The sequence below is a fragment of the Phocoena sinus genome, chromosome 2 (assembly GCF_008692025.1).
Source record: "Phocoena sinus isolate mPhoSin1 chromosome 2, mPhoSin1.pri, whole genome shotgun sequence".
In the NCBI taxonomy this organism is placed as follows: domain Eukaryota; kingdom Metazoa; phylum Chordata; class Mammalia; order Artiodactyla; family Phocoenidae; genus Phocoena; species Phocoena sinus.
Genome location: NC_045764.1, coordinates 10,791,729 through 10,818,648, shown reverse-complemented (window position 1 = coordinate 10,818,648; position 26,920 = coordinate 10,791,729). Strand labels below are relative to the sequence as shown.

General features: G+C 38.7%; 1 protein-coding gene across 1 annotated transcript in view; it reads left to right on the top strand.

Annotated features, from left to right (window-relative positions):
• The window catches only part of GPR158 (G protein-coupled receptor 158), a 317,648-nt gene that overhangs the window by 9,033 nt on the left and 281,695 nt on the right, over positions 1–26,920 (top strand). Inside the window, exon 2 of the mRNA XM_032623641.1 lies at positions 21,393–21,498. Within this exon, the coding sequence (XP_032479532.1) occupies positions 21,393–21,498 (106 nt within the window). The remainder of the gene's footprint in view (positions 1–21,392; positions 21,499–26,920) is intronic.

Below are 26,920 nucleotides of genomic sequence, written 5' to 3'. Positions count from 1 at the left end.
ATGAATGAGAACTGGAAACTTTTGATGAATCGATGGAATATTAATTCACATTTAGATGTCATTAAGGCTCAAAAAGAACATCTGGCCAAATTATTTCCAGAACTTGTTGCTAAGCATGGATTTGCTACTTATATAGCTAAATGTCTCATTTTTAAGATTTCCCATTAAAGGATGCATTTGGAAAAGAAAATGTGTGTGTGTGTGTGTGTGTGTGTGTGTGTGTGTGTGTGTGTGTGTGTGAACCTCTGTGGGGACAAAGAGAGGAGAGAGGGAGAAAGTAGGGGGTAGAGAGGAGTGTGGACAGGGAACAAATGGAGATGAATGAAACGAAAAACAGTTAGTAGTCTATGATGCTGTGGAATAGTGTTTTACTTTTTCATGAAGCTCTGTTTACCACTGAGCACTTTCATAGTTCTGATGAAACTGAATTATTCTTTTCTAGCAAGTAGTGAGGAATCAAGTTCCTGAAGATTTAATCATTATAAAGATAGGTTGGCTGTGCTTGCATTTCAGAACTTTAACTCAGGAAGTCAAAGCTATAAACAGGCTGATGCAGAGCTTATCCCATTAAAGGAATATTAATACCTTACAATATATATTCTTAAAATGCTCTGGTTTTTTTAATGATTTTTTTTTTTTTGGCTGCGCCGCATGGCTTGCAGGATCTTAGTTCCCCGATCAGGGATCCAACCCAGGCCCCCTACAGTGGAAGCTCGGACCCTAACAGCTGGACCACCAGGGAATTCCCTAAAATGCTCTGTTTGCCACTTTACCTTTATTGATTCAACTAGAAGCTGTTCATAATTTGAACATATTATAAATGAAATTTCCTAGAAGAAATAATTTAAATGACATATTATATAGACATTATTTAAGGCTTTAACATGTTTAAAGACAGTTTTTAACATTACTATGTTTAGAATCCTGTCAGAAGAAACCTTAAAAAATAACAATGGCTACGTGATGGAAAAGAATGTTTAGGCTTTACAAATTACCATAGCACAAACTGATGCATGCCTACTTCCTCCTGTGCCATCCATAAACATGTAGTACACGTGAGCTTCAGGGGCAAGAAACGAGGAGCGTGCTGCTGTATACTGTGTTGATTACAGAGAAATGAGAGATGATGTTGTGAATGTTAAGAGATGAGACCAAAGCTCATGAAGAGAAAGATGAAGATTACTATTTATCTGGATAAGGCACACTTCAGAAAGCTGTTTCAGGTACTAACTTAATAATTAGATTTGTGGAAAGGCCCTCATATTACAGCCCTCTGAAAGTTATTTAGAAATCTATTTGTCTTTCCACTTTTTTGAGAAAGAAGCAAATAACAACTGGGGCATTCTTGAAAGAAACAATGTTCTAGTAAACATCCTGGGAAAGCTCCTTTTTGAAGAATTAGAATTTTAGAAGTAAAAAGGATTTTAGAGATCATGTAATCCAACTTATTTTTACTTTTGCACATGAGGAAATTGAGACCCAGGGAAGTGGTGACCATCACTTGCACTGGCTATGGCTGCAGTGAACTTGTAGTTTAATAACAGGCACAGATAAAAAGACCCTGAGTCATCAAGTAAACGTTAATTTACGGTCATTATTCACTGATTACAAACTTAGCTGGGTATCAGGATCACCTGAAAAGCCTGATAGTACATTCCTAGGCCCTTTCAGACCCTGTGAAGACGACATGTGGGGACAGCTTCAGAAGTCTGTATCAAAAACAAAGTCTTGGGGCTTCCCTGGTGGCGCAGTGTTTAAGAATCCACCTGCCAATGCAGGGGACACAGGTTCGAGCCTTGGTCCGGGAAGATCCCACATGCCGCGGAGCAACTAAGCCTGTGTGCCACAACTACTGAGCTTGTGTGCCACAGCTACTGAGCTCGTGTGCCACAGCTACTGAAGCCAGCATGCCTAGAGCCCGTGCTCCACAACAAGAGAAGCCACTGCAATGAGAAGCCCGTGCAACGCAACTAAGAGTAGACCCGCTCGCTGCAACTAGAGAAAGCCCCCGTGCAGCAACGAAGACCCAACGCAGCCAAAAATAAATAAAAATAAAGTAAATTTCAACAAAACAAAACAAAACAAAAACCAAAGTCTCCATAATTCACAAGGAGCTGGTCCTTAAACACAAACTTGGGAAAAATTAAACAGTATCTGATAAGCTTGAAACACATAAAATTCCTTTTAAACGATTTTAAGAGTAAGAATTAAGAGTTGTAAATACTTGGCAGCTTCAGCTGTAGTCGTCCAAAAACTTTGGCTGCCGGCCATGACCGTACTGGCAAGGGCAGAATGACTAGAAGGTTATGAAGGCAGGGGGATCACAGAGACTATCATGAGAGCAGCTGCCTCTGGTTGTTATAATTTGTCTCTTGATGTAAACATAATAATTCCCCAACCAGTCCTACAGGTCCTTCAAATGCAAGGACCACAATTCATGACTTCCCATATTCACTGCCTCTTGAAAGTTCCTTGCATATTTCAGGAAGTATGGAATAGTGTCTAAGAAGAAGGGTTTTAGGATTAAAAACCTAGATTTGAATCTATGAGCTTCCACTTTCACTTACTGTGTGATACTGGGCAAGTTATTTCCTTCTGTGACTCAATTTCTTTATCTGCAAAGAGTACAGATTACACTGTAAAGAGTAAACAATCTTACCTATGTAAAGAGCTTAGCATAATGTATGGAATGTATTATTTAAAAAAATAACGTGGGCTTCCCTGGTGGCACAGTGGTTGAGAGTCCGCTTGCCGATGCAGGGGACACAGGTTTGTGCCCCGGTCCGGGAGGATCCCACATGCCGCGGAGCGGCTAGGCCCGTGAGCCATGGCCGCTGAGCCTGCGTGTCCGGAGCCTGTGCTCCGCAACGGGAGAGGCCACGGCAGTGAGAGGCCCGCGTACCACAAAAAAAATAAATAAATAAAATAAAAATAAAATAATTATGTATATAACATGCGCCTGGCTAGGAGTATGGGTACTGAGGATATAATAGTGAAAATGACAGATAAAAATCCCTGTACCTGTGGATTTTTTTGGTGGGTGGGGGGACATAGATGACAAACAAGCAAGATAAATATAATTCTTCATACAAACAAATGCTATAAGAAAATAAATATGATGTGGTAAAGAATGGCTGAGAGGTAAGGCGTGTTGCAGTAAATAGGGTGATTAAGGAAAACCTCTCTGAAGATGTGACTCTGAGTTAAGAAATGAAGGATGAGGAGACAGCCATGAAACAAGCTTAAGCTTAGGAATCATGCTTGAGATAGGGAACAGCGAGAACAAAGGCCTTGAGATAGGAATGAGCTTCAAATGCTCTAAAAGCAGAAAGAAAGTCAATGTTGCTGGAATGTAGTGGGGGGGGGTTGACATAGAAAATGAGAGTAAGGGATGTAGAAGGTACTCAGTAAGTGGTTAAAATATAGAAACATGTTAAGGGCTTTACAAATTTCTAGCCCTGTAGTACTATGTAGATTGTGGATGTATTTTCGTTTTCTTTGCTTTCCATTTTTCTTTCCTCCTTTCTGTCTTGGCCTTCCTGCCCAGTCCCTCCCTTAGCTCTGAGAGCTTGGGCTTTCCAGCTTCTCTGATGAGATTTCAGTCAAAGAAGCTATTTACAGCTGCTCCATTCTTGGCTGTGAATGAATACACTGAAAGAGTTGAGTGGTAAGGGAGGTAGAGATTGAAAATCTACAATTTCTTGCAAAAATCAGCTGGGTGCTTTTCTTGCTCCCTGGCTTCAACCTGTACGGTGAAACCCTTTCCAAACACAAACAGCAGGAGACTAAAGGCAGAGGCACAGCAGGCAAACTCAGGGGCAAGACACTTTTCTCCCTCACCAGCATGCCTGAGATGACATGCAGCGGGTCCCCTACCTCTCTCAAGCTTGTGGCGGGCAGGTCTTGTCGTTTGGCATTTCCCGCCTCACTCTGTTGTCTTTTATGGTGAGGACTAAGATGTCTGGTTAGGGGCTGCCTCAGAAACTGCCAGTGAGAGGCACAAGATACAGAAGTGAGACTGGAAAAGCCAGAAGGGACACCACAAACATTTGGACATGAATTTGGAGGAAGCAGACTTTGTACCATAGGAAAGGAAGTATAGGCAGAAGTACATCTCTAATGAAGAGCATTATCTATGGAAAATTGGGATTATGAATTTTGGGGATTAAAATCATCACCATGATACACTGATGATGATACGATGATCAGCTTCTCTGATACGACAAATGTGAAACTTAGCTTCTTTATATTTCACTTTTCCTTTCTCTACTCTCTCCATTGTTTTATTAATTATATTTAAAATTTTTCTATTGGTTACCTTGACTTTTATATCCATCAATTTAAAATAGTATCTTCTATTCTTTTCTTTCTTTATGCTTCTACTCTTATTCCAATATTTTTAGGTAATTCAAGATGGTAACATTTTCAGTCTGTCACTGCAGTAAAAAAAAAAACCCAAAACCCACTTCTGTGTTTTGTCCATTAGTTGCTTCTAAAAATTAAAATCTGAATATCTGAATCTATGCCATTTTTAGAATGTTCCAAATTTCAAGGGCCAATGGATTTTCTCTCCCTTTTTTTTAGATCAGTTGCACAAAACCATGTTACCTTTAGTTTGTGCATGTCTGCATGGAGACTTTTCACCTATTTTCCCTCCATGCAGCTGCCAATTGCTTTTCTCTTCACGTTAAAGAAATAAAAAGAAACCCTATGTTTTCTTATTTCTAAGATCATCCAACTTCTTAATCAATCGTTTGTTAAAGAAAATTTACATTTTTGTTGAAGACATGCTTCTTGGAGTCCCATAATTTGTACAAATTGCTTTAGGTCTTCTGCAGAATAACTATCATGGAACTATTTTCAAATTATTGAAATTTTGGATCCAACTGTGTGTTGGGTGCTGGTCCTCTTATTTCAAGAATTCTTCTTTTGGGCTTCTCTGGTGGCACAGTGGTTGAGAGTCCGCCTGCCGATGCAGGGGACGCGGGTTCGTGCCCCGGTCCGGGAGGATCCCACATACCGCTGAGCGGCTGGGCCCGTGAGCCATGGCCACTGAGCCTGCGCGTCCGGAGCCTGTGCTCCGCAGCGGGAGAGGCCACAACAGTGAGAGGCCCGCGTACTGCAAAAAAAAAAAAAAAAAAAAAAAAAAAGAATTCTTCTTTTTTCCCCACCCCCTAAAACGCAATTTCAAGTACTTTTTCAGAAAGAATCTGTGGAAGGTAAAATTTCTAAGTCTCCCCGTGTCTGAAAATGTCTTTGTCTTCATGCACGATTGATTGTTTGTCTGTATATAAAATTATAGGTTGAAAGTCACTTTGCCCTCAGAATTTTAAAGACATTGTTACATTGTTTTTAGCATTCATTGTTGCTGGTGAAAAATTTGATATTAACCTGATTTATTATACCTTTGTAGGTAATCTTTTCTCCTCACGGAAACTCTTAAGATCTTTCCTTTTTTCGTGGGGTTCTGAATGTTCATGATGATGTGCTTAGATGTGATTCTTTTTATTCATCAACCTCATCACTTAGTTGGCCCTTTTGGACTTTTCCACTCAGTAATTTTCTTTTATGATGGCTTAAAACTACGTTCTGCTATGCATTTTCTCTTTCTGGAACTCCTATAGGTAGGTATTCAACTTTCTGGATTGATCCCTGTATTTCTTAGCTCTTCTCTCATTTTTCATCTCTTTTTCTTTTTACTTTACTTTCTAGAAGATTTTATTTTTTCTACCTTTTTGAAAAATTAAATTAGTTTTCATTTAGCAATCACTTTTACTTTCCATGAACTCTTTCTTGCTCTATTTCTTTTTCATAATTGTATGTTCATTTTCTTAAATCTCTTTGAGATATTAATTAAAATATCTATTGAATTGTCTTCTGTTCCCTGTATTATTGCTGTTTGTTCCAGGTTCAGTTATTTTGCTTGTTCATACCAGTTCTTCTCCTTTATGCTACCAGTTCATCTCAAATATGATCCTTATTAGCCATCAATGTTATGACTGAAGGGCTAGGTAAACATATATAGCTAGATGGCATGGATTCCTATGGCAGATGAGTAGCCTAGTTCCTCAGTAGACCTCCCCTTGACTGTCAGGCTTTCAACATTCATTTTAGGATGCCTGAGAAGGAAGCTGGCAGTTTCTGGCTCACCCTAGATGTTTACTCTGGGAGAACTATAACCATTTAGAAGTTTTAGTTCTTTCCAGACATTTCTTTCAATCTTTTTACAGAATAGATCTTGGTTTTTAGCTTGGGAATAAATGTCATCACTGCATGCAAGGAGAGGATGTGCCAACTCGTGTAACTGTTTAGAAGGAAATCCTTCAATTCATCACCTTGATGTCTGCCTCATTTTCTACTTCCACTCTTGATACCTGTTGACTTTGAGCTTAAAATCTTTCTGGAAACTCTGCTTAAAGAATAGTTTCCACCTCTGTTCCAGCCTTCTCCTGAGCATGTCCTGGGCTTAGCTGCCACCACTCTGGCTTATCATCAGTATGGTGCTGGAGAATTATGTCAAATCTCTGGTCAACTACTTCTTCTCATTCCCTCTTCTATCTATTTACTGCCATTAAAGTGGAGGGACGAGGTGGAGAAACATGCTCAACTCACCAACTTAAACAAGAACTCAAACTTAGGTCTTCTGACCAGTCTCCTTACCCTTACACCTAAGTTATGGACATCATACTCAGTTATTTTACTTATTAGGTGTGTGTCCTTAGGTATGCTATTTCACTTCTTTGTGTCCCAAACTTCTCAACTATTATTTAGGAGAATGATATTGACCATGTATAGTTGTAATATAAATTGGGGAGAATAATATCAGTCACATAACAGTTCAGTGAGGGTGTTTTAAGGGTGTATAGCATAATGTATGACACACAATGAGTACCCAATAAATGATAACTTAAAACACAGGGTTCTAAGCATACAAGTACATCCTATATTTAGTTCATATCTTGGGTATCTAACCAAAGTACTTTAATTTAAATTCCAATGGGAACATTTTAAATTTACTTTATAGCCTTGCTTACTGTTATTATTTCTAAATCAGAAGAATTCATTGGCACAAGCTATATATCTTTTTCTGAAAAGTTACTATGAATGGCTAATTTGTACCTTTTGTATAAAATATTAGGGTCTACAAAGAAGTCATTTAGAATAAAAAACTGTGCAGATTATCAGATGGGTAATTTGACTTGAAGAGCTATATGAATAAGAACCAACAGAAAAAAGAAATTTAATGATTTTAAAAATTACTAACAAAAAAGATTATTTTCACTTATCTATTGTAGCCAAGCATAACTGACTTGTTTAATGAAATCACCAGGAAACTCAAGGTAGAAAATCGTTATATTTTAAGACAGGTTAGTGTCCACATTAGACATTTATTTTCTCTGACAGAAGATACTTTCTTCTTATTTTTTCTCCCCTAGCAATTAAAAAAAGTATGTCTTTGGACATATTACATAACTTTTCTGAACCTTATTTTCCTCATCTATAAATCAAGAAAAGTACTTGCTCTTTTATAGAAGTGTTATTTGAATAAAACGAGTCAAGACAGGTGATCTCTTTGTAGTGGGTTCCCTGACAAGGGATTTTCCACCCCATTTAGAAATGGTCATGTTCAAAGAGGTGTTATAAAGAACACTGTGGATGTGTTTGAAAAAATAAACTGTCCTCTCTTCATTTAAAATTGAAATAGAATGTAGCTCAAAATTATTGCAGTGAAGGAAAACCATAAAATGAGACATTAGTCAGCTACTTTTGCAAAAGCAGCAAACTCAAAATGTATTTTTCAGGGGGATAATCATCTATTATCAAACTTTAAACCCTAGCACCTTTAAGATATGTGCTGCACTTAACTTTGAAAAAGGATCACCTTCAAGAGCCCCAAAGATTGTATACTTGTAGATGGAGAACTGATGTCCTGATTGACCTTACTTCATATTTATTGGTTCTCTCTCTTTTTAGAAATCAAACTTGAGTTATTTTCCCCACACAAAATACACAGATCTTCCCAAGGAAGGTGTGACCTGATTGCCAAAATGCCTTCCAAGAACAAGAAGTCAGAGGAAGACATTTGTCACTATGTAAAGCTTTGGCAAGCTTCTCTGGACATGGCAGCTGCAAAGTAGTGTGGGAGAACATTTTCTTGCTTTAAGACAGACTGTTGTCAAATTCTTCAAGATAATCTAGAGGGAATCAGACTGTGTTCTTGGGTCTCCTGTACTTCTTGTAGTTACGGGTTTGAGCTAAATGATAGAGATGTTTTTGTGAGCAGTGTTTTCTGAGGATGAGAGGCCCCAAGTGAGGAAGTTACCCAAAGATGACTGAAACATGAATCTGCAGTCTTCTACAGTTATAAGGAAACAGAAAGGAAATTGCTCTTCATCCCTTAAAAAAAAAAAGGTCTCTTTTCCTTGATCCCACCCCACTAGCAACTAACCTGTGAAGTGTGCTCTTCTGTTCATGTGCTATTTGCGTGCAAATCATTTCAGTTAAATAATTGCTATATTTCTCATTATTCTGCTTACTTTTTATTTATACAATTCTGTTTTAAGAATCTCTTCCTGCTGCTATGTATACAACCAGTCCATTTCCCTATTGATGCCTAGGACTCTACTGCTAAATAGCATGTAGAAATTGTCCAGTTCTAGGGATGGACACCCAGATTGTCTTCAGTTCCTTGCCATTACAATGATACTATGATAAGCTTATACGCCCCTTTATGCACCTGCATGAGAATTTCCTTGAAAGATAAACTGAATTGCAGGATTTCTCGGTCACAGGGAGGGGTAAATGTCATTTTACAAAATATCGCAAGATTGCTCTCTAGACAGGCTGCATCAGTCTACATATCCACCAGCAGGGCATAGGGGCTCCTATAGCCTCACTTTCCTGCCAACACTTGGCATCATACAGCTTTCTAATTTTTTGCCATTTTAATGAATGTAAAGTGGTATCTCACTATTGTTTTACTTTGCATTTCTCTGACTACTAATTAGCTTAAGCATCTCTTCATGTGCGTGTAAGCCTGTTGGGTTTACTTTTCTGTAAACTGCTTGTTTATAGCCTTTGCCCATTTCCTATTGTGATTCCTATATTTCTGTTTCACTGCAAGAGATCCTGCTGTATTCTAGATATTATTTCCTTGTCAATTTTAGACACTGCAATATCACCCAATCTGTCGTCTTTCAGGTAACTTTGCCCATAATATCTCCCCTTGAATGGAATTTAAAAAAATTTCTGATGCTACTTAGTCAAAATTTTGCCTCACAGTTTATGCTTTTGGGTTTCATTTTAAGAAGTCTTTCAATGCTTTGCCACAAAAATATTCTCTTATAATCAACTACTACCATTAAAGTTTTACCTTGCACAGTCAGGTCTTTAACATTGGGAGTTCACCTTGGTATATGATATTGGGTAGGGATCCAGTTATTATTCTTATCTATTTAGTGAGCCAGGTTCCCAACATTATCAGCCTTTATCATACAAATAAGTGCCTTATATGCACGTGTATGTCTCTGAGCTCTCTGTTTTGTTCCACTGTTTCCCATGTCTGTTTTCTGGTCAATACTATTATGTTTCATTGCTGTGGTTGGGTAGTATGTCTCAATATTTGCTTAGGCAAAGCCTACCTCTTTCCCCTTTTCACAGCTGACTTTTATTTTTCTACTTAAAGTAAGCCATCAAGTTTCTAAAAAAAATCTATATAGAATTTTGATTGGTTCTGCATTAAATTTATAGCTCCATTTGATGAGAATTGACATTTTTAATACAGTAAATTATTCCCTTTCAGAGCATGTGATGTCTCTCCATTTATTCAGATGATCTGTTTTGTCCTTCAGTAGAGCTTCAAAATTTCTCCATAAAGGTTTTGTGTATTCTTGATTAACTTCTAGAGAATATATGGGTTCTGTTGCTATTTTAAATGGCATCTTTTTAGTTATAACTTTTGTTGGAGATTGTTGGTGTAGAGAAATGCTATTGATTGTTGTACATTGATCTGGTATCCATCAACCCCGCTGAACTTTTTATTCTCATATTTGTCTGTTGATTTTATTGCTAAACAGTCATATCATCTACAAATAATCTGATCTTTATATCTCATTTCTTTTTTTTTCTTACAGAATTAGTTGTGACTTTCAGTAACTATGTTAAACAGCATCAGTGATAGTAAACATTTTCGACTTAAAGGGAACATCTTAAAGAAAATTTTCTTCCTTTAAGTACAGGGTTGATAGAGGCAAGTTTTACCAAGTTAAGAGTATCCTTCAATTTCTAGTATACCATTAAAAAAAATTAGGTGTTGGAACTTTGTAAAATGCCTTTTTTTTTTTTTTGTGGTACGCGGGCCTTTCACCGCTGTGGCCTCTCCCATTGCAGAGCACAGGCTCCGGATGCGCAGGCTCAGCGGCCATGGCTCACGGGCCCAGCCGCTCCGCGGCATGCGGGATCCTCCCGGAGCGGGGCACGAACCCGCGTCCCCCGCATCGGCAGGCAGACCTCCAACCACTGCGCCACCAGGGAAGCCCCTGTTTTTTTTTATATTGTCCTCATGTGGCTTGGAATTAAAATCATATAAAATAAGTTGGATAATTTTGGGTTTTATTGGTGTTAAGAACTTGTAAAAATAAAAGAACTTTTCCTTAAAAGTTTGGTAGAATTCATATACAAAACCATGTTCGTAGGCCTGAAGCTTTTCTGGGAAGTGAATGATTTAAAACTCTCTATGCTTATGGTTGTATTCAAGTTTTATATTCCCTTTGTAGCAAATTTGGCATTGTATATTTTCTATCAATTTATCCACTTTTTTCATTTCCTCTAGTTTTTAAAAGTTTGTTACAAAATAATCGTATATTTTTAAAAATAATAATAGCTTTTAAAAACATTCCTTTGTATCTATTCATTCTGTGTATTGTTTATTTGCCTATTTCCTGTTTATTTGCATATTTTCTCTTTAATTCTTGAGTTTCCCTTATTTATCTTTTCAAAGAAATTTAGTGTTTTTATAACTAAAAATTTTTGAACTATTTTGAAATACTTTCAGACTTTCAGAAGATAAGCAAAGACAATACAGAAAGTTCCCATATACCCTTCACCCAGCTTCCTATAACATTAACATTTACATACAACTTATTAAAAACTAAGAAACTAATATTAGTACAACACTGTTAACTAAGCTACAGATTTTATTCAGATTTCCTCAGTTTTTCCACTAGTGCTCTGTTTCTCTTCCAGGATCCAAAATAGGATACCATATCTTATGGGCTGAATTATGTTTCCCCAAAATTCGTATGTGGAAGTCCTAACTCTCAGTACCTCAGAATGTGACAGTATTTTGAGACAGTACCTTTAAAGAGGTAATGAAGTTAAAATGAGGTCATTAAGATGGACCCTACAATATGACTTGGGTCTTCATAAGAAGAAATTAGGGCACAGGAACACACAAAGGGAAGACCATGTGGAGACACAGAGAGAAGATGGCCATCTACAAGCCAAGGAGAGAGGTCTCAGAAGAAACCAACCCTACTGATGCCTTGACCTTGGACTTTTAGATTCTAGAATTATGAGAAAATACGTTTCTGTTGTTTAAACCACCCAGTCTGGGTACTTTGTTATGGCAGCCCTAGCAAACCAATATATCATTTGTTTTTCATATTTCCTTAGTCTCCTCCAATCTGTGACAGTCTCTCAGTCCTTCCTTGCCTTTAAACAATACTCTCTTATGTTATCAACTATCAGTTGACACTTCTGAAGAGTGCTGCTAAGGTATTTTGTTGAATATCCCTCTATTTGGATTTGTCTGATGCTTTCTCATGATAAGACTGAGGTTATGGACTTTTGGGAAGAATACAATAGAGGGGAAATGCTCTTCTCATTGCATCTTACCACAGAGTACCTAGTATCGATATGTCTTATTACTGGTGATGTTAACCTTGGTCACTTGGTTCGTGGTGTGTTTGCCAGGTTTCTCCATTCTAGTTACTATTTTTCCCTTTCCGTATTTTATTCTAAGTGAATAACTAAGTTAAGCTCACACTCTAAGGGAAGGTGAATTCACTTCTTCCTGGAGGGAGGAGCATCAAAGGATTTTGGACATATGTTAAAACCACTACAGTAATGAATAAATGTTTTGGGGGAGATGATTTGAGCTTATTCAAATATCCTGTTTCTTCTTAATGTTTTTCCCACTAATTTTAGGATTTATCAGCAGGTCTTGTCTGCAACAATTATTAATGTGGTATTCTAATGATGATTTTCTATTTCCCCCATTCCTTCTAAATGTATGAGTTGGAATTCTTTTGTAACAAAGAGTTCTGTCTTCTTCCTCATTTATTAACTTAATCATTTATTCATATGAGTATGGACTTATGGCTATTTATTTTGGGGGTTGAATCCGATATTATCATTATTTATTTCATTGCTCAAACTACTCCAGCTTTGACAATTGGGAACTCTTTTAAGTTGGCTTGTGTGTCTTTTTGACATGCACTTGTTCTTATTTTCTGAAAATGATGCTTTAAGTGTACCTTGCATTTTCCCTGCCCCAGCCCTAGGTTCAGTCATTTCTCTAACCCTTGTTCCAGAATTTTTTTTTTTACTTGTAGTGTATTCACTGCCATTCAAGTCTAAGTATTCATTAATTTTCTTTTTCAACCTAAGGGTTATTTAGGAATTTGTTTTAATTTTCCAAACATGTGAGGTGTATTTAAGCTATCCTTTTAAGAAACAATTTATAATTTAATGCATTATGACTAAAGGACATAGTTTGTATGACACTGATCCTTTGGAATCTGAGGTTCCCTTTGAAATATTATCTCTGGTTTATTTTTGGTAAATATTCTGTGCATGTTAAAACAAAAAGTGAATTATTTGTCACATGAAGAGCTCTATATATGCCTAAATAGCTTAAGTCTACAGCTTAATTGTACTGTTGAGATATTTGCTAATTGCTTCTTTCTGTTCAATCTATCAGTTTCTCAGAGGTATGTCAGGATTTCCAACAATTATTTCTTTCTTATGTCAATCGTTGATAAATATACACACATACACACACACGTGCCCTTGGCAGCATATATGCCCTTGGTAGCTATATCCTCTAAATCCACTGTATCTTTTCCGCATATACAGTGTCTATATTGGTTAGATGTTCCAGTTACCTATTTCTGCATAACAAATTACTGAAAAACCTAGGGGCATAAAACAAGCATTTTTCTCACAGTTCTGTGGATCACAGATCTGGGAAGGGCTTGGCTGAGTGGTTTGTTTCTAGTGTATGCAGTGTCAGCTGGCATGGCTGGGGCTGGAAGACCCACTTCTAAGGTGGCTTCTTCATTCATATATCTGGCAACTGGGCTGCGAAGTTTGGAATAGCTGGGGGATGCATGGGCACTGCTCAGTAAACTCTCTTTCCACATTTACTCCACCTGGCACCTTGCATTTACTTCCAGCAGGGTAATAGGGTAGTAGGGCTTCTTATCTGCAGAATACACTTACTCCTCTCAAGTCTCCCACCCCCAAAGTCTTATCTCACTGTGATATTGTCTTGAAGTCAGGGCTTAGCCAACTGAATGAGACCCAGATGAGCATGAGTGCTATGTGTATAGTTCAAGTATAGTATCTCTCAATTTAAAGACCTGTAAAGAAACATTATCTGTCCTCTGCCCCCAGTATCCCTGAAACATCCACATGTGATAAAGAGATAGGACAATTACAATGACACTTCAGTTGAAAAAGCAGGGGAACAGGATACACATAGCAGTTACTAGTCTACAGCAATTCTGAAATTCATTTGAGCACATATTGCCAATTTCTTGATTAGGACCAGTCCTGCTCCCTGGGAAAATTCTCTGAAGGTCCTGGCTTTACCCTCTGGCCTCTTGATTCTGTCCTCTGAGCTACCCTTCCTTTTCCCTAAGAAACTGACTATATTTGCAATTGAGTGGCCTTCTCAGCCTGCCTCTTGCCCATAGAAGGGTGGGGGTGGGGAAAGTGTCTTTTAAAATTTTGCACTATCTCTTTTCTTTTTAATTCAAGATGATAGCGCTCCTACCTATGCTATTCATTGAAAAACGTAGGTTTCCTGTGAATCTTACTGGATTTCATTCTATTAGACAGAAGTCACATTTACAAATCTCTTTAAGACAGGAAGTTTTCTATCTTGGGTCCTTGTGGCTATTGTCCTAATAATGACTTGAGAATCTTAGAATCCCCGTTGTTTGTCAGTGAGGGTCTATGAGGCATACCCATAAGACCGTCAGAAGTCCTTTAGTCTAGCTGAGAGCCTCTATGAAACACTGCCTTAGACCTTTCTTAAGTCTTAACAAAGGATTTTCCAGACCCACCCTGAGGTGGTTCTTTGCTCTGAAGCCATTTCATATTCTGAGAATCTTTTGCTAGAATAGACAGGGGATGTGCAACAGTTTTATTTCCAAATCCTGACTCTAATATTTCCTCTAAATTTCACCCCAAAACTAAGCAACTCCACAACAGCATTATTCACAATACCCAAAAGATGGAAGCAACTCAGTGTCTATCAACAAATGGATGAATAAACAAAATACAGTATATACATACAATGCAATATTATTCCATTAAAAAGGAAGGAAATTCTGACACATGATACAACATGGATGAAACCTGAGGACATTATACAAAGTGAAATAAGCCAGCCACAAAAAAGACACGTATTGTATGATTCCACTCATGAGATGCCTAAAGCCATCAAATACTTAGAGATAGAAGTTAGAATTGTGGTTTGAATATAGGGGCTGGGCAGAGGAGGGGGATGGGAAATTGTTGTTTAATGGGTATACAGTTGTTTTGCAAGATGAAAAGAAGTCTGGAGATTGATTGCATAACAATATGAAGTAATTAACACTACTAAACTGTACATTTAAAAATGGTTAAGATGGTAAATTTTGTTATATATATTTTACCACAATTAAAAAATTTAAAAAGCCAAAAACAAAACAAGACTAAGCAACTCTTTCTTTAGTTCATGCCTTTCCCTTTGTATTCTATCACAGTCAGCTAGAAAAAGCCAGGTAGTATTCTCTGCATTTTACCTAGAAACTTCCTTAGACATATCCACAAGTTCATGGGTTTACAGGTGACAGTGTTGCCAAACTTTCCAACTATTATGTACCAAAGGTTGCTTTTTCTTCTGTCTCCAGTATCATTTCTACACTGTCCTTTAAGACTCACCAACATATTCTCACTTTTATTAACCATTTCTTTGAGGCCCTTCTAGCTTCTGCCTCTGCCTGGGCCCAAAGCCAGTGCCATACGTTTTAGGCTTCTGTTATGTAAGCAACCCCCTGCTAGGCACCAGGTCCTGTTCTGGTTATCTATTGTTTGGAGGAAATGACTGATGGCAGCTGGTCTAAGAGCATCTGTTTTTATCAACTCTTTATTTTGGCAGAACCTCTGCCCTGATTCCCCATCAAAATTGACTAATGGGTTGTTACTGTCAATTTCTGTAGTGATGAAGAAGGAAAATTATGGCCCAAGGTAACGTGGTGAAGAAACAAAAGGAGAATTTCAGAACGTTCCTTCAACATATCCAGTTTTTCTTTCCATTCATTCACCCATAGCAGTCTATGACAGTTTTCTGTTTCCTTGGGTTTTCGCACGTGCTCTCTCTCTCTCTGGTCATGGTTATTTTAGCTACTATTCACATCTCTCTAGCATCTGCAATTTTTCAAGGTTAATTTTGGGGGGGGGGTGGGTGCTGATTTAGGAGCTGAGGGAAAATATTACAAAGACATGGGCTATGGAAATTTTAGTCTGGTGGGAAAAACATATCATTAAAAATCCAATATTATAATAAAAGGTGCTAATGATATGAAGAAGGTAAGCACAGTGTATTATGGGCAGAATAGAGAAGCAGTTTCTAAATGAGACTTTGGAGTTCACAGAAGGCTTTAAAAAGGAGCCAGGTAGGAGCTATGATAGGTAAAGCACAACTGAGGCAAAGGAACTTCAGATATAAAGGTATCTATAAAAGAATGATTTTTTGAGATAGCATGAATTATTTAGGACCCCACAGGTAATTCTGAATCGTCTGGAACAAAGAATGTATGCAAGTGAGTGGGTGGAGAAGTTAGAAGTAGGAGGGGCTTGAATATAATGTTATAGCAAGGAGCTTGGATTTCATTCTTCAGGAGAGTGGGAAATATTGATTTTAAGCAGGGAATTGTGAGGATCATATTTACAAGTTTCAAAGATTAAACAGACAGCAGTGTTTTATGCTTAAGCTCTACGGACTCTTGCTTGCATGGAATTTTCTAAAGCCCTGGAATAGGCACTAACAACATATTTTGTGGTCAATTGTTTTCTGTAAAATTTGCAAAAGGAAGATACAATTGAATACTCTCTGTCTACTATAACTTGCCTCCATTACATTTTCCCTAGGCTGTGGGCATTACTGGAAATTGGTTAAGGGGAAGTTCTCGATTATTTAGTAATATATATTAAAGTAGTGTGTAGTCACTTCTGTCTATAGCTAAGTTCTGGTACTGAAATGCCTTCTGGTAATGATCTTACTACCCAACCAGCACTTGTAACATAGGCATGTAGGGCCAACGGTCACATTGTGATAAAAATGTATATTCATAGTTTTGTATTTGTTTCTTAAAGAAGGACCCTAAACCGTATAAACGTGAGGGCCTACAAACCGAGATCTTCACCTGGAGCAATGCCAGACAGCACCAAATTAGTAAACTATTATAAAAATTTTTTAGCTCTCGGAGAGGTGAAGACCTGAACCAGGCAGAAATAGCAGAAATGGAGAGGAAGGGTCAAGGTGCATGCAGGGAGTAGAATCTATGGAACTTGGCAATTGTTTTGATTTGGGCGGTGAGTTTCAGAACAAACAAGTTATCTACCAGATAACTGTAAGGACGGAAGCCCCATTCATGGGGAGAGAACGTCAGGGAAATTCCAAATTTGGTTGGAGGAGAAATCCTGTTTGGTGCTTTTGCTGCCTCTCAGGAGTCAGAAAAAGTGGAGGAAAATGCTAGTCTGCAGCTCAGCTAAGCACCTAAAGGTTTGGGGGACATTATTTTCTATATTTTCCATTCTCTGGATGCCACTTACCAGGCTCTTCTCGGCCCTCATCTTCCGGTCCTCAAGCCACCACACGTCAGCCACTTCCGCGCCTTCAGAATTTCCCGGTGGTGCCCGCTCACCGGATGTGGGAGCAGCACTTCCGCCTCAGAGGGGCTCGCTCAGGAGACAGAGGGCGCAGGCGCGGTGGGGTTTTCCGCTCAGGAGACAGAGGGCGCAGGCGCAGCGGGGTTTTCTGCGGGCCCAAGTTCTGCCGGCGGGTGTGCGTCGCCGTTTAAATGTTTGCGTTGCTGTGGCTGAATGCTTTTTCCAAACTGAGAGAGCATTCGCTTTCCGCTTAATGACCGAGGCCTCCATTTCCCCATCCCCCCACAGAAAGTCACGGCGCCTTCCCAAGGGCTTTGTAGGTCTCCAGGCACCGAGGCCCAGGCGCTAATGAAGAAGAGTCAGCGCTGATTTCCAGCTGCTAAACGCACGGCTCATTACATTTGGTGGGTTTTTAAAATTTATTTATTTATTTATTTAATTTTTGCTGTGTTGGGTCTTCGTTGCTGTGCGTGGGCCTTCTCTTGTTGCAGTGAGCGGGGACTACTCTTTTTTTTTTTTTTTTTTTTTTTTATAAATTTATTTTATTTATTTATTGTTTTTGGCTGCATTGGGTCTTTGTTGCTGCGCATGGGCCTTTCTCTGATTGTGGAGAGCGGGGGCTACTCTTCGTTGCAGTGCACGGGCTTCTCACTGCGGTGGCCTCTCCCGCTGTGGAGCACGGGCTCTAGGCACGTGGGCTTCAGCAGTTGTGGCACGTGAGCTCAGTAGTTGTGGCTCGCGGGCTCAGTAGTTGTGGCGCACGGGCCCAGCCGCTCCGCGGCATGTGGGATCCTCCCGGACCAGGGCCCGAACCCGTGTACCCTGCACCGGCAGGCAGACTCCCAACCACTGCGCCACCAGGGAAGCCCCGGGGACTACTCTTCGTTGCGGTGTGCGGGCCTCTCATTGCGGTGGCCTCGCCTGTTGCGGAGCACAGGCTCTAGGCACATGGGTGTCAGTAGTTGTGGCATGCAGGGTCAGTAGTTGTGGCTCGTGGGCTCTAGAGCACAGGCTCAGTAGTTGTAGCGCACGGGCTTAGTTGCCCCGCGTCCAGTTGCCCCGCGTCCCGGCCCAGGGCTCGAACCCGTGTTCCCTGCATTGGCAGGCGGATTCTTAACACTGCACCACCAGGGAAGGCCACCTTTGGCGGTTTTACTCTGAGCCCAGAGAGCTTCATGAGTTGAGTTTCAAGTCTGCGGTGACCTTTCGTTTCCTGTATAGGAACCTGGAAATAAGGGGGGAAATTCTCAGCCATTAAGATACCAATTTCTTAAGCCAGGTTTCTCAGGCAAGGGGCCAGAGTAATTGCATCCTCCTGGAGTCCCAAATTAACCCATGACCCTGAGCCAGCTCTGGAGGCTTTGGAGATTTCCACTATCTTGCCCTAAAGGGTAGCAAGATAGTGGAGGAAAACTTGACCTTATTATTACTAATGATTGTGGAACGAACAGAAATACATATTTTTATTAGTTTCCTACTTTCTTTTTTTCTTTTTTTTCCTGTACGCGGGCCTCTCACTGTTGTGGCCTCTCCCGTTGCGGGGCACAGGCTCTGGACGCGCAGGCCCAGCGGCCATGGCTCACGGGCCCAGCCGCTCCGCGGCATGCAGGATCCTCCCGGACCGGGGCACGAACCCGCGTCCCCTGCATCGGCAGGCGGACTCCCAACCACTGCGCCACCAGGGAAGGGTAGCCCCTACTTACATTCTTAATAAGCCGTTCAAGTATACCAAAATGTAGTGGATAGTGGTAGTCCAGTGGGAAATTTGATGTCGCTGAGGAAGATGGCTGGTAAGTTAGAGTGTAAATACGAATCTGCTGTGATTATACCTTGAACCATTGACTTAGAAATCTTACTTCAGTGAGGCTTACCCTGACCACCCGTTAAAAAAAGTTTAACCTACCCTCCCTCTACTCCCAGCCATCCTTCTTACCTCCTTGAAGGTGTTTTTTTTTGTTTCTGTTTTCTCCATTGCACTTTTTAGTTTGTAATACGAAGTGTAATTTACTTAGTTATTATAGCCCTGGTTTATTATTTGTCTGTCCCACACTAGAGTTAAGCTCTATGAAGGCAGGAACTGTTTTTTTCCTGCTTACTAATGTATTTCAGAGACCTGGAACAATTTTGGCTTATAGTAGGTGCTCAATAAGTAATTTATTGAATGAATGAAAAACTGAATATGTTATTTTCCAAAGACCGAAAGTAGAGCCCAGAGTGAGCTTGCCCTGATGGCCATGACCTATATGGAACACAGTTTTCTGGGAAGTCCTGGTTGGTGAAGACAGCAAGTCAACCAATGTTTGTGGAATACCTGTTCTACCCCAAGTGATAACTTTCCACATTCCTCAGAATTTAGCATCCGTTCTCCATGAAATATTCTGATACTTTTTAAGGCATCTTAAACCTTTGGGGTTCCTTGGGCAGGACCTATGTGGTTCATCTCCATGGCATCTCTTATCTTGATACGCACATATCAGACAATAAATATTTGTTGAAAGAGCTAACTGGGTTAAGGCATTATGTCACTGGGGAATTCAGTTAATTATCACATGAATAGTATTTGTTTTATGGAATTATGGTCCACAATAGTAGTATTTTGCAAACTGGGGCTATTTCTCTGAAGGATTTATAAGGTTTTTATGATAAAGTTTTGGGTCTTCCTTTCAGTGATCCTCTGAAAAATGAACTTACACATATTCTGGGTTGTCTGGATAACCAAATACTGATGGGAGGTTTTGGTGTGCCTGTTTGTTTTTGTGTCTCTTTTGAGCATGTTAGCACTAGGTAACATAGTAGATACTTTGTCACAGGTTAATAAGAACAGAGGCAGCCTTAAAAAGTAAATGATTTATTCACTCTAGATGAAGCCCAAATGACATTAAGCCACTCTGTCAGAAGCTTTCACAGTAGTTTAAAAGGAGAAAAGAGATGAGAAAAATGAGTCATACCATGTGGTAAAACAGGCTTGCTGAACTAGCAGTTGGTACCATATTTCTTTTCTGAGAGGTAATTTAGTTCAGCAAAACATAATCATCGGTGTTTTTAAATTAATTTTGTAAATTTAAAAATTGTTGGCTTTATAGTTTTTCATTTGTTTTGCTATTTTGTGTGTGTGTGTTTTGTAGCTAGAAAAGCTATAATATAAGGAATTGGAGCCCACCTTTTATGTTTGTACATATTTAATAATATCATAACGAAAATAGTTTAAGTTGGGGACATGGGACCTTGAAAATGTGTTTTTACATTTAGTGAGTTTTAGTGGGGTGTTTATGCTTTACTCAACCTGGTGAAAAAAAGTCATTGTAGAGCTTTGGGCTTCAGGGCCAGTCCCCAGAATACTCATTTCAAGTAAGTCCAGGTGCGATAGCTCAGTGTAGGACAGATAGGTCTGTTACTGATGCTGCTAAGGGTGCTGGTGGTGGTGAAAAATAGAAGAGAGTGATCTTAGGAAAATATAGGAAGATTGGTTGGCAGATATGGAGGAATTTTAGGTAAAGTTGGAGCTTTCTTTGCAATTTTGTTTTTGGCTCTGAATTTGTGAGTTCTCTTTCTTAGTGACCTTTCTCAAATGGGTAAGTGAAATGCAGTGTTTTTATTTCTAGATTTAAAAGAGTAAACACTAAACGGCACTTCTGTGGATGGTGCAGATTTCTTCGGTGTGGAACACTGGAAGACCTAAAGAACTGCTTAAAGTCATTGTCATAGAAGATCAGAGGAAAGAGATGCTTATTTTCTGATACTGTCTTCCCCTCTTAACTCATTCCCCCACCCCCTTGCCCCAACCTTCCCATCCCAGGCCCTGCATTGGGAAATAGGAGTAGAAAGAAATAAGGGCTTTTTAAAAATTTTACTCTAATAGAAGGGGTACTGGGAGCAGGTGTTATTTCAGAGTCGACTTTGCTACCATGTCCAGAGTAATACTGTCTGGAGTTCAGTCAATCAGCAAATATTTATTGAACACCAACTGTGTGCCAGGCATTATCTAGGGAGCTGAAACAGTGAACAATACAGAGTCTCTGCTTTCAGACTTAATAAAACGAATACTTTATGATTCTGTTCTATTCTGTCTGTATCTACACTCGGTACACTTTAGATGAATATGTGTGGGCAATTTGAAGAATTTTAGTGCATTCTTTATGCTGATATGGCTGATTTCTAGGGTAGAATACAGAGTTAGATATTGTAAAGGCTCAAATTAATTTGTTCTTTTTGTCTTTCTCTGTTTTAAGGGGTGTCATGAAAGTTGACATAAATCTTCAGAAGGTGGACATTGACCAATGTTCAAGTGATGGCTGGTTTTCAGGAACTCACAAATGTCACCTTAACAATTCAGAGGTAAGAACATGGAGATAAAGTTCTCTGAAATCAGAAGCTCAGAAATATAATACTTTTGAATATATTGTATTTTTGTGGGTAGGTGAACAAGAGGCATCTTACTGGGAATAAAATCTATGCAGGTCTGAATGTTGCCAAATGAACCGAAAGAGGAGTAGAAAATGAAATTTGTGCAGCATAACTGTTCATTTGGGGACTAAGAGAAGGCTGAAACTAAAATTATGTCTGAAGTTTGGCTTTAGTCAAAGGCTGACCCTATTGTTCAAAATGGGCTGGAAATTAAAATAGCCCTGAAGTGAGAAACCAGTCCCAAGAGGGGTCAACCAAAGTATGCACATTTTTATGGAGCATGATGCTTGTCGAAACATTGATGGTATTCATTCAGACACCCTGCCATCTGCTAGAAAAGCAATAGAGAAAGTGTGGCTAGGAGATTTTGAAAAAAAGGAGAAAACGGTACACAGGAAACTGAAACAGAAATGTGTGTATTTGGTGTGTTTTTTCCAATTTGCAATTCCTATCCATACTTGATTTCATGGAACTCTGGTTGGTAAGGGACAGGCAGAGAGATCATACTTCTGGAAATAAGGCTGTCACTTGTCTTTTTTTTTTTAACTATTTTTTTTTATTGAATGAAAGATTCTTTAAATTCTGTAGTGCTTTACAATTTTCAAGTTTCACACAGTTGATTTCATATAATCCCATAATAACTCTTTTTTCCCCTCTACCCCTATATTGCCCCTCTCTCAATTCCCTTTCTCCACTGGTAACCACTAGTTTGTTCTTGATATCTGTGAGTCTGCTTCTTTTTTATTATATTCACTAGTTTGTTGTATTTTTTAGATTTCATATGTAAGTGATATCACACAGTATTAGTCTTTCCCTGCCTGACTTATTACACTTAGCATAATGCCCTCCAGGTTCAAACATGTTGCTGTAAATGGCAACATTTCATTCTTTTTATGGCTATGTAGTATTACATTGTGTGTGTGTGTGTGTGTGTGTATACACACACACACATACACACCACACCTTCTTTATTCATTCATCTGTTGATGGACACTTAGGTTGCCTCCATATTTTGGCAATTGTAAATAATGCTGCTATGAGCATTGGGCTGCGTGTATCTTTTCAAGTTAGTGTCACTTGTCTTCTGTAGTTTCAGAGATGACATGTGATGACATCCTCATTTCGTTTTCAGTAATCTATCTCTGAGGTCCCCAGATGCTCTGAAACAAATGTACAATAAAGCTCCTGACCTTAAGTACTTGGGCTATCTCAACTTTCCATGAATTTATGAGGAAAGTCAGCTTGATTTATTTAAAATAGGGAATATTCATATAAATGTAGTAATCTACATGTTCAATTTGAATTTTTGCCAAATACTCCCGCAGCCCACCACTACCCAAGTAATCTTCCATAGTTCCCCACATCCCCCTACATTCCACGCACACCTCCACCTGCCCTCCATACTTCCCACCACAATATCCCTCAATCCTCCCACCCCCGATGAAACCCCCCAAATCCCCCACATCCCTCTAAGCCCATCGCACATCCCCACCATGTTTCCATGACCCCCTCTTCCTCAGTACCCCACACATCCCCACTCCCACATCTCCATACACCTCCACGTAGCCAACCCTCTGCACAGCCCTCACTTCCTTCACTCCCTGCCCCCAAATTGGGACCCAGTTATGTCAGTGAAATGCTTCTGTCTTGTCAAGTCACAGGGGTCAAGATCCTCTTTTCATCTCCCTTCACTGTTTGTTCTTATGGTTTTGAACTTTTCTGAGTTCCCACTTCCCTTTGGATGGTTCTGGCATTTCTAAAGATATTAATTTCAGTTACTGATTTGGTAAATATCTTTAGCCTGATTATTATCTCCATGCCAATGGCGTATAGCTCCAAAGCTTTGTCTTTTAGCCAGAGTGGAATTTTTCCTGCATGGGTGTCATATTGTGGATATTGATCTGTATGTGCTCATTTCTGTATAGCCTTGTTTCAGTGGTGCTCCTGGGTGGTTCAATAAACAGTCTGTGTAGAAACAAGGAGATATTTTTTTTACCAGTCTGTTGCAGTTGCTGCTTGCCTCTAATTATCTTGTTGTTTTTCCTCCATATAGCACATCTGTGTATTTGACTAGATGGTCTTATTGGGTGGCCTTTTGGAAGATTGATTTATTTTCATTGCATCAGGATTACCAATTTTCTGAGGGTTGTGTCTTTTTAAAGCTTTCAAATAAAGCTAAGTTATTTCAAGGTAAAATATTATCCTCTATTCTGGTAAACAAAGATCAGGGTGAATGTGTAACTTTTGGCTTTATATATGGGAGCATTGCATTTATTCAATTCCTATAGGAAAAAACCAGAAAACCATACCCTGTAAGACAACCAACAGTTCAGTGAATCTCATTTGAAAATGTTGTACAAAGAGGTTCAATGATCAAAAAATAACATCAACAAACACTGAATCTACAAAATGCATATTTTGAAAACTCTGGATCCCTCGACCCCTTTACTTGCCCAGGTCCTAGGGTTGGGAGTCGAGATCTTGGTGTCCTAGGCTGGGCCCCTGAGGCCCTTGGTGGGTAGTCTGATTGACACAGGGCTGGCCTGGAACTTCTCTAAGGTTCTGGAATTGGTGCTGGTCACTCTAGGTACCTGCCGCCGGTCCATACCACATCCTCAGACTTGGGACCAGCAGTGGTCTTTCAGTCCTTCCCTGTAGTGATGTGAATTGGAGACTAGGAACTGGCTTCTACTGATGTTTTTATTGCTTGGGAAACAGAAAGGAAAGCTCTTGTTCAGGGCGTTTTTCATCTGTACTGGCTCGCCTTTGTTCCTTGTCACAGATTTTCTGTCACAGACCCCAAGGATCATTGTGTAAACCAGCTTGTTTTGGGAGGTATCTACCACGATTCGTATTTGTAGGGTGTAGGGGCCTGTCTGTGAAAATCCACATCACTAGAAACAGAGACACTCATCGTGTTTACTGGGTTTTATTTTGCCAATATTTAACATTCTTCTCTTGTAAATACCACAGGGAGTTACAAATTTCAAAGTTATAATTGAGGCAAACTTTTCACCTAAAAAATTTTTTTCCAGGGTGTTGGCTTTTCAGCCTCCAAGGTATCTTAAACTAGTATAGCAAGTCTGATGTTGGAAACAGATAAGTGGTATGTAACCAATGAGCGAAGCTTCAGGAGCATTTTAGAAAGGCATGGGATAGTTTGTGAGGAGAATAAATTCTCAACAAGTTTGGGTTGTTATCGAGTCTAGGAGGCCAATAAGTATTTTTTGAAGGGCATAGTAAATTGAGATCTGAGTCGACACCCTGAACTGGATTGCAGGATTATTCTGGCTGTTTTTATGACTGATTCAGATCACTGCTACCTGGACTTGATCATGTTTTCAGTATCCATTTAAATAATTCTTGACCTATGTCATATCATTGTTTGCTTTGAGTACACAAAATCTTCTCCTACAGAATAGTTTATTGAAAACATTCAAATAAATTGATACTGCTGTTTTAAAGGTTTTCTTTGTTTCCATTAGAAGAATTTTTAAAATCACTATTTAAAGTAGGAAACATTAGGACAGTGGTCTTGAAACTTTTTGATTATATTCTATTAGTAAAAATGCTTTAAGCATCCACCAATGGTATTTGTATATTTTTTATGCTATAAGCTATATGCATCTTTTGTTATATATTCTGTATATTATAAATCAGAACTTAATTGGGTTGAGATAAATATGAAATATGGTTTTAATATAGATTATATTTTATAAAAATAAATGTATCTTTAATGAGAGCAATGTAATTGACTGATTTACAGTTTTTGAAAAATTTTCAGTGACAGTGTTATGATTGATTATGTTTCATCATTTAAAAAAAATCTTAGTTTAGTCATTTGCAGAGACGTGGATGGATCTAGAGACTGTCATACAGAGTGAAGTAAGTCAGAAAGAGAAAAACAAATATCGTATATTAACGCATATATGTGGAATCTGAAATAATTGATAGAGATGATCTTTGTAAATAGACGATTTGCAAAGCAGAAATAGAGACACAGACGTAGAGAACAAATGTATGGATACCAAGGGGGAAAGGCGCGGGGTGGGATGAATTGGGAGATTGGGATTGACATATATACACTATTGATACTATGTATAAAATAGATAACTAATGAGAACCTACTATATAGCACAGGGAATGCTGCTCAGTGCTCTGTGGTGACCTAAATAGGAAGGAAATCCAAAAAAGAAGGGATATATGTATAGGTATAGCTGATTGACTTTGCTGTACACCTGAAACTAACAACATTGTAAAGCAACTATACTGCAATAAAAATTAAAAACAAACAAACAAAATCTTACTTTAATACTTAGTAATGCAATGATTCAGAAGTCTCTAAGTTCAGTTTATTTTTATATTTAGTTTTAGTGTCTGTCATAGTTGAAAATATGCCTCACAAGGATATGTCAGTCCCAACTGAAGACATTAATTGTTGACTATATTTTCTAAGTAACAGTGTTCATTTCTCAGTTCCATCTCCAATTTTGCCAAGGTTTTTTTTCAGAAATACAGCTGGCAGTTTTTCATCTTACCTGAAGTCAGCTGGTCCCTACTAATTGGAAAGCTGGGCATCTTAATATTTTAAAAGAATAGGTTAAAAATCCACTCAGACTTTCATGGGGAATATTTTCAAACAGATGAGGAAATTTTATTTCCAAGTTTAAACTGTATGGCTATGTGAGTATTTATAGTTTTTGGCAACAAAACCCACAGAACACTGAAAATATTTCCAAATATCCATTTTCAAAATGCTCACTTCAGAAGGCTTTCACATGGATTATTGAAATGTCACAGTTACTTTGAAGGAAGAGCTTATATATTAAAAAAAAAAAAAAACCTGCTACATAGACACTACTGACATCCACTTGTCGTAGAGCAGGTCAGCAAATTTAGAACATTTGCCTTTTTTGTAAACAGCAATGCATAACTAATCTTCGAGTTTAGAAGCAAGTAGTTCACTCTGATAATCAGAAAATCTCTGTGTGGGAAAAGGTTTTCCAGGTCACACGCCATCTTATTATGAAGAGTTGGAAATATTTTACAATTTAAAATAATATACTCTGTAAATCCATGTAGATGGTCGTATATAAAAGGTAATACATTGAAATGTGAAAGCAAATATAGGAACCAAGTAACCACTGTCAATATTTCTGTCTTAAAACTCCCAGTTTTACCTCTGGTGCCTTAGCAGTATTATGGTCATATGAAATGTGGATTGAGTGAAGGCATTAATGTCAATCCAAGCCTTAAATATTACTAAAGCTAAATTTATTTCTTATTTTTTTATTAAAAAAGTTAAATATAAATAGAACTTTTAGTATTTTTTTCCCCACATGTGTCCTCTGCT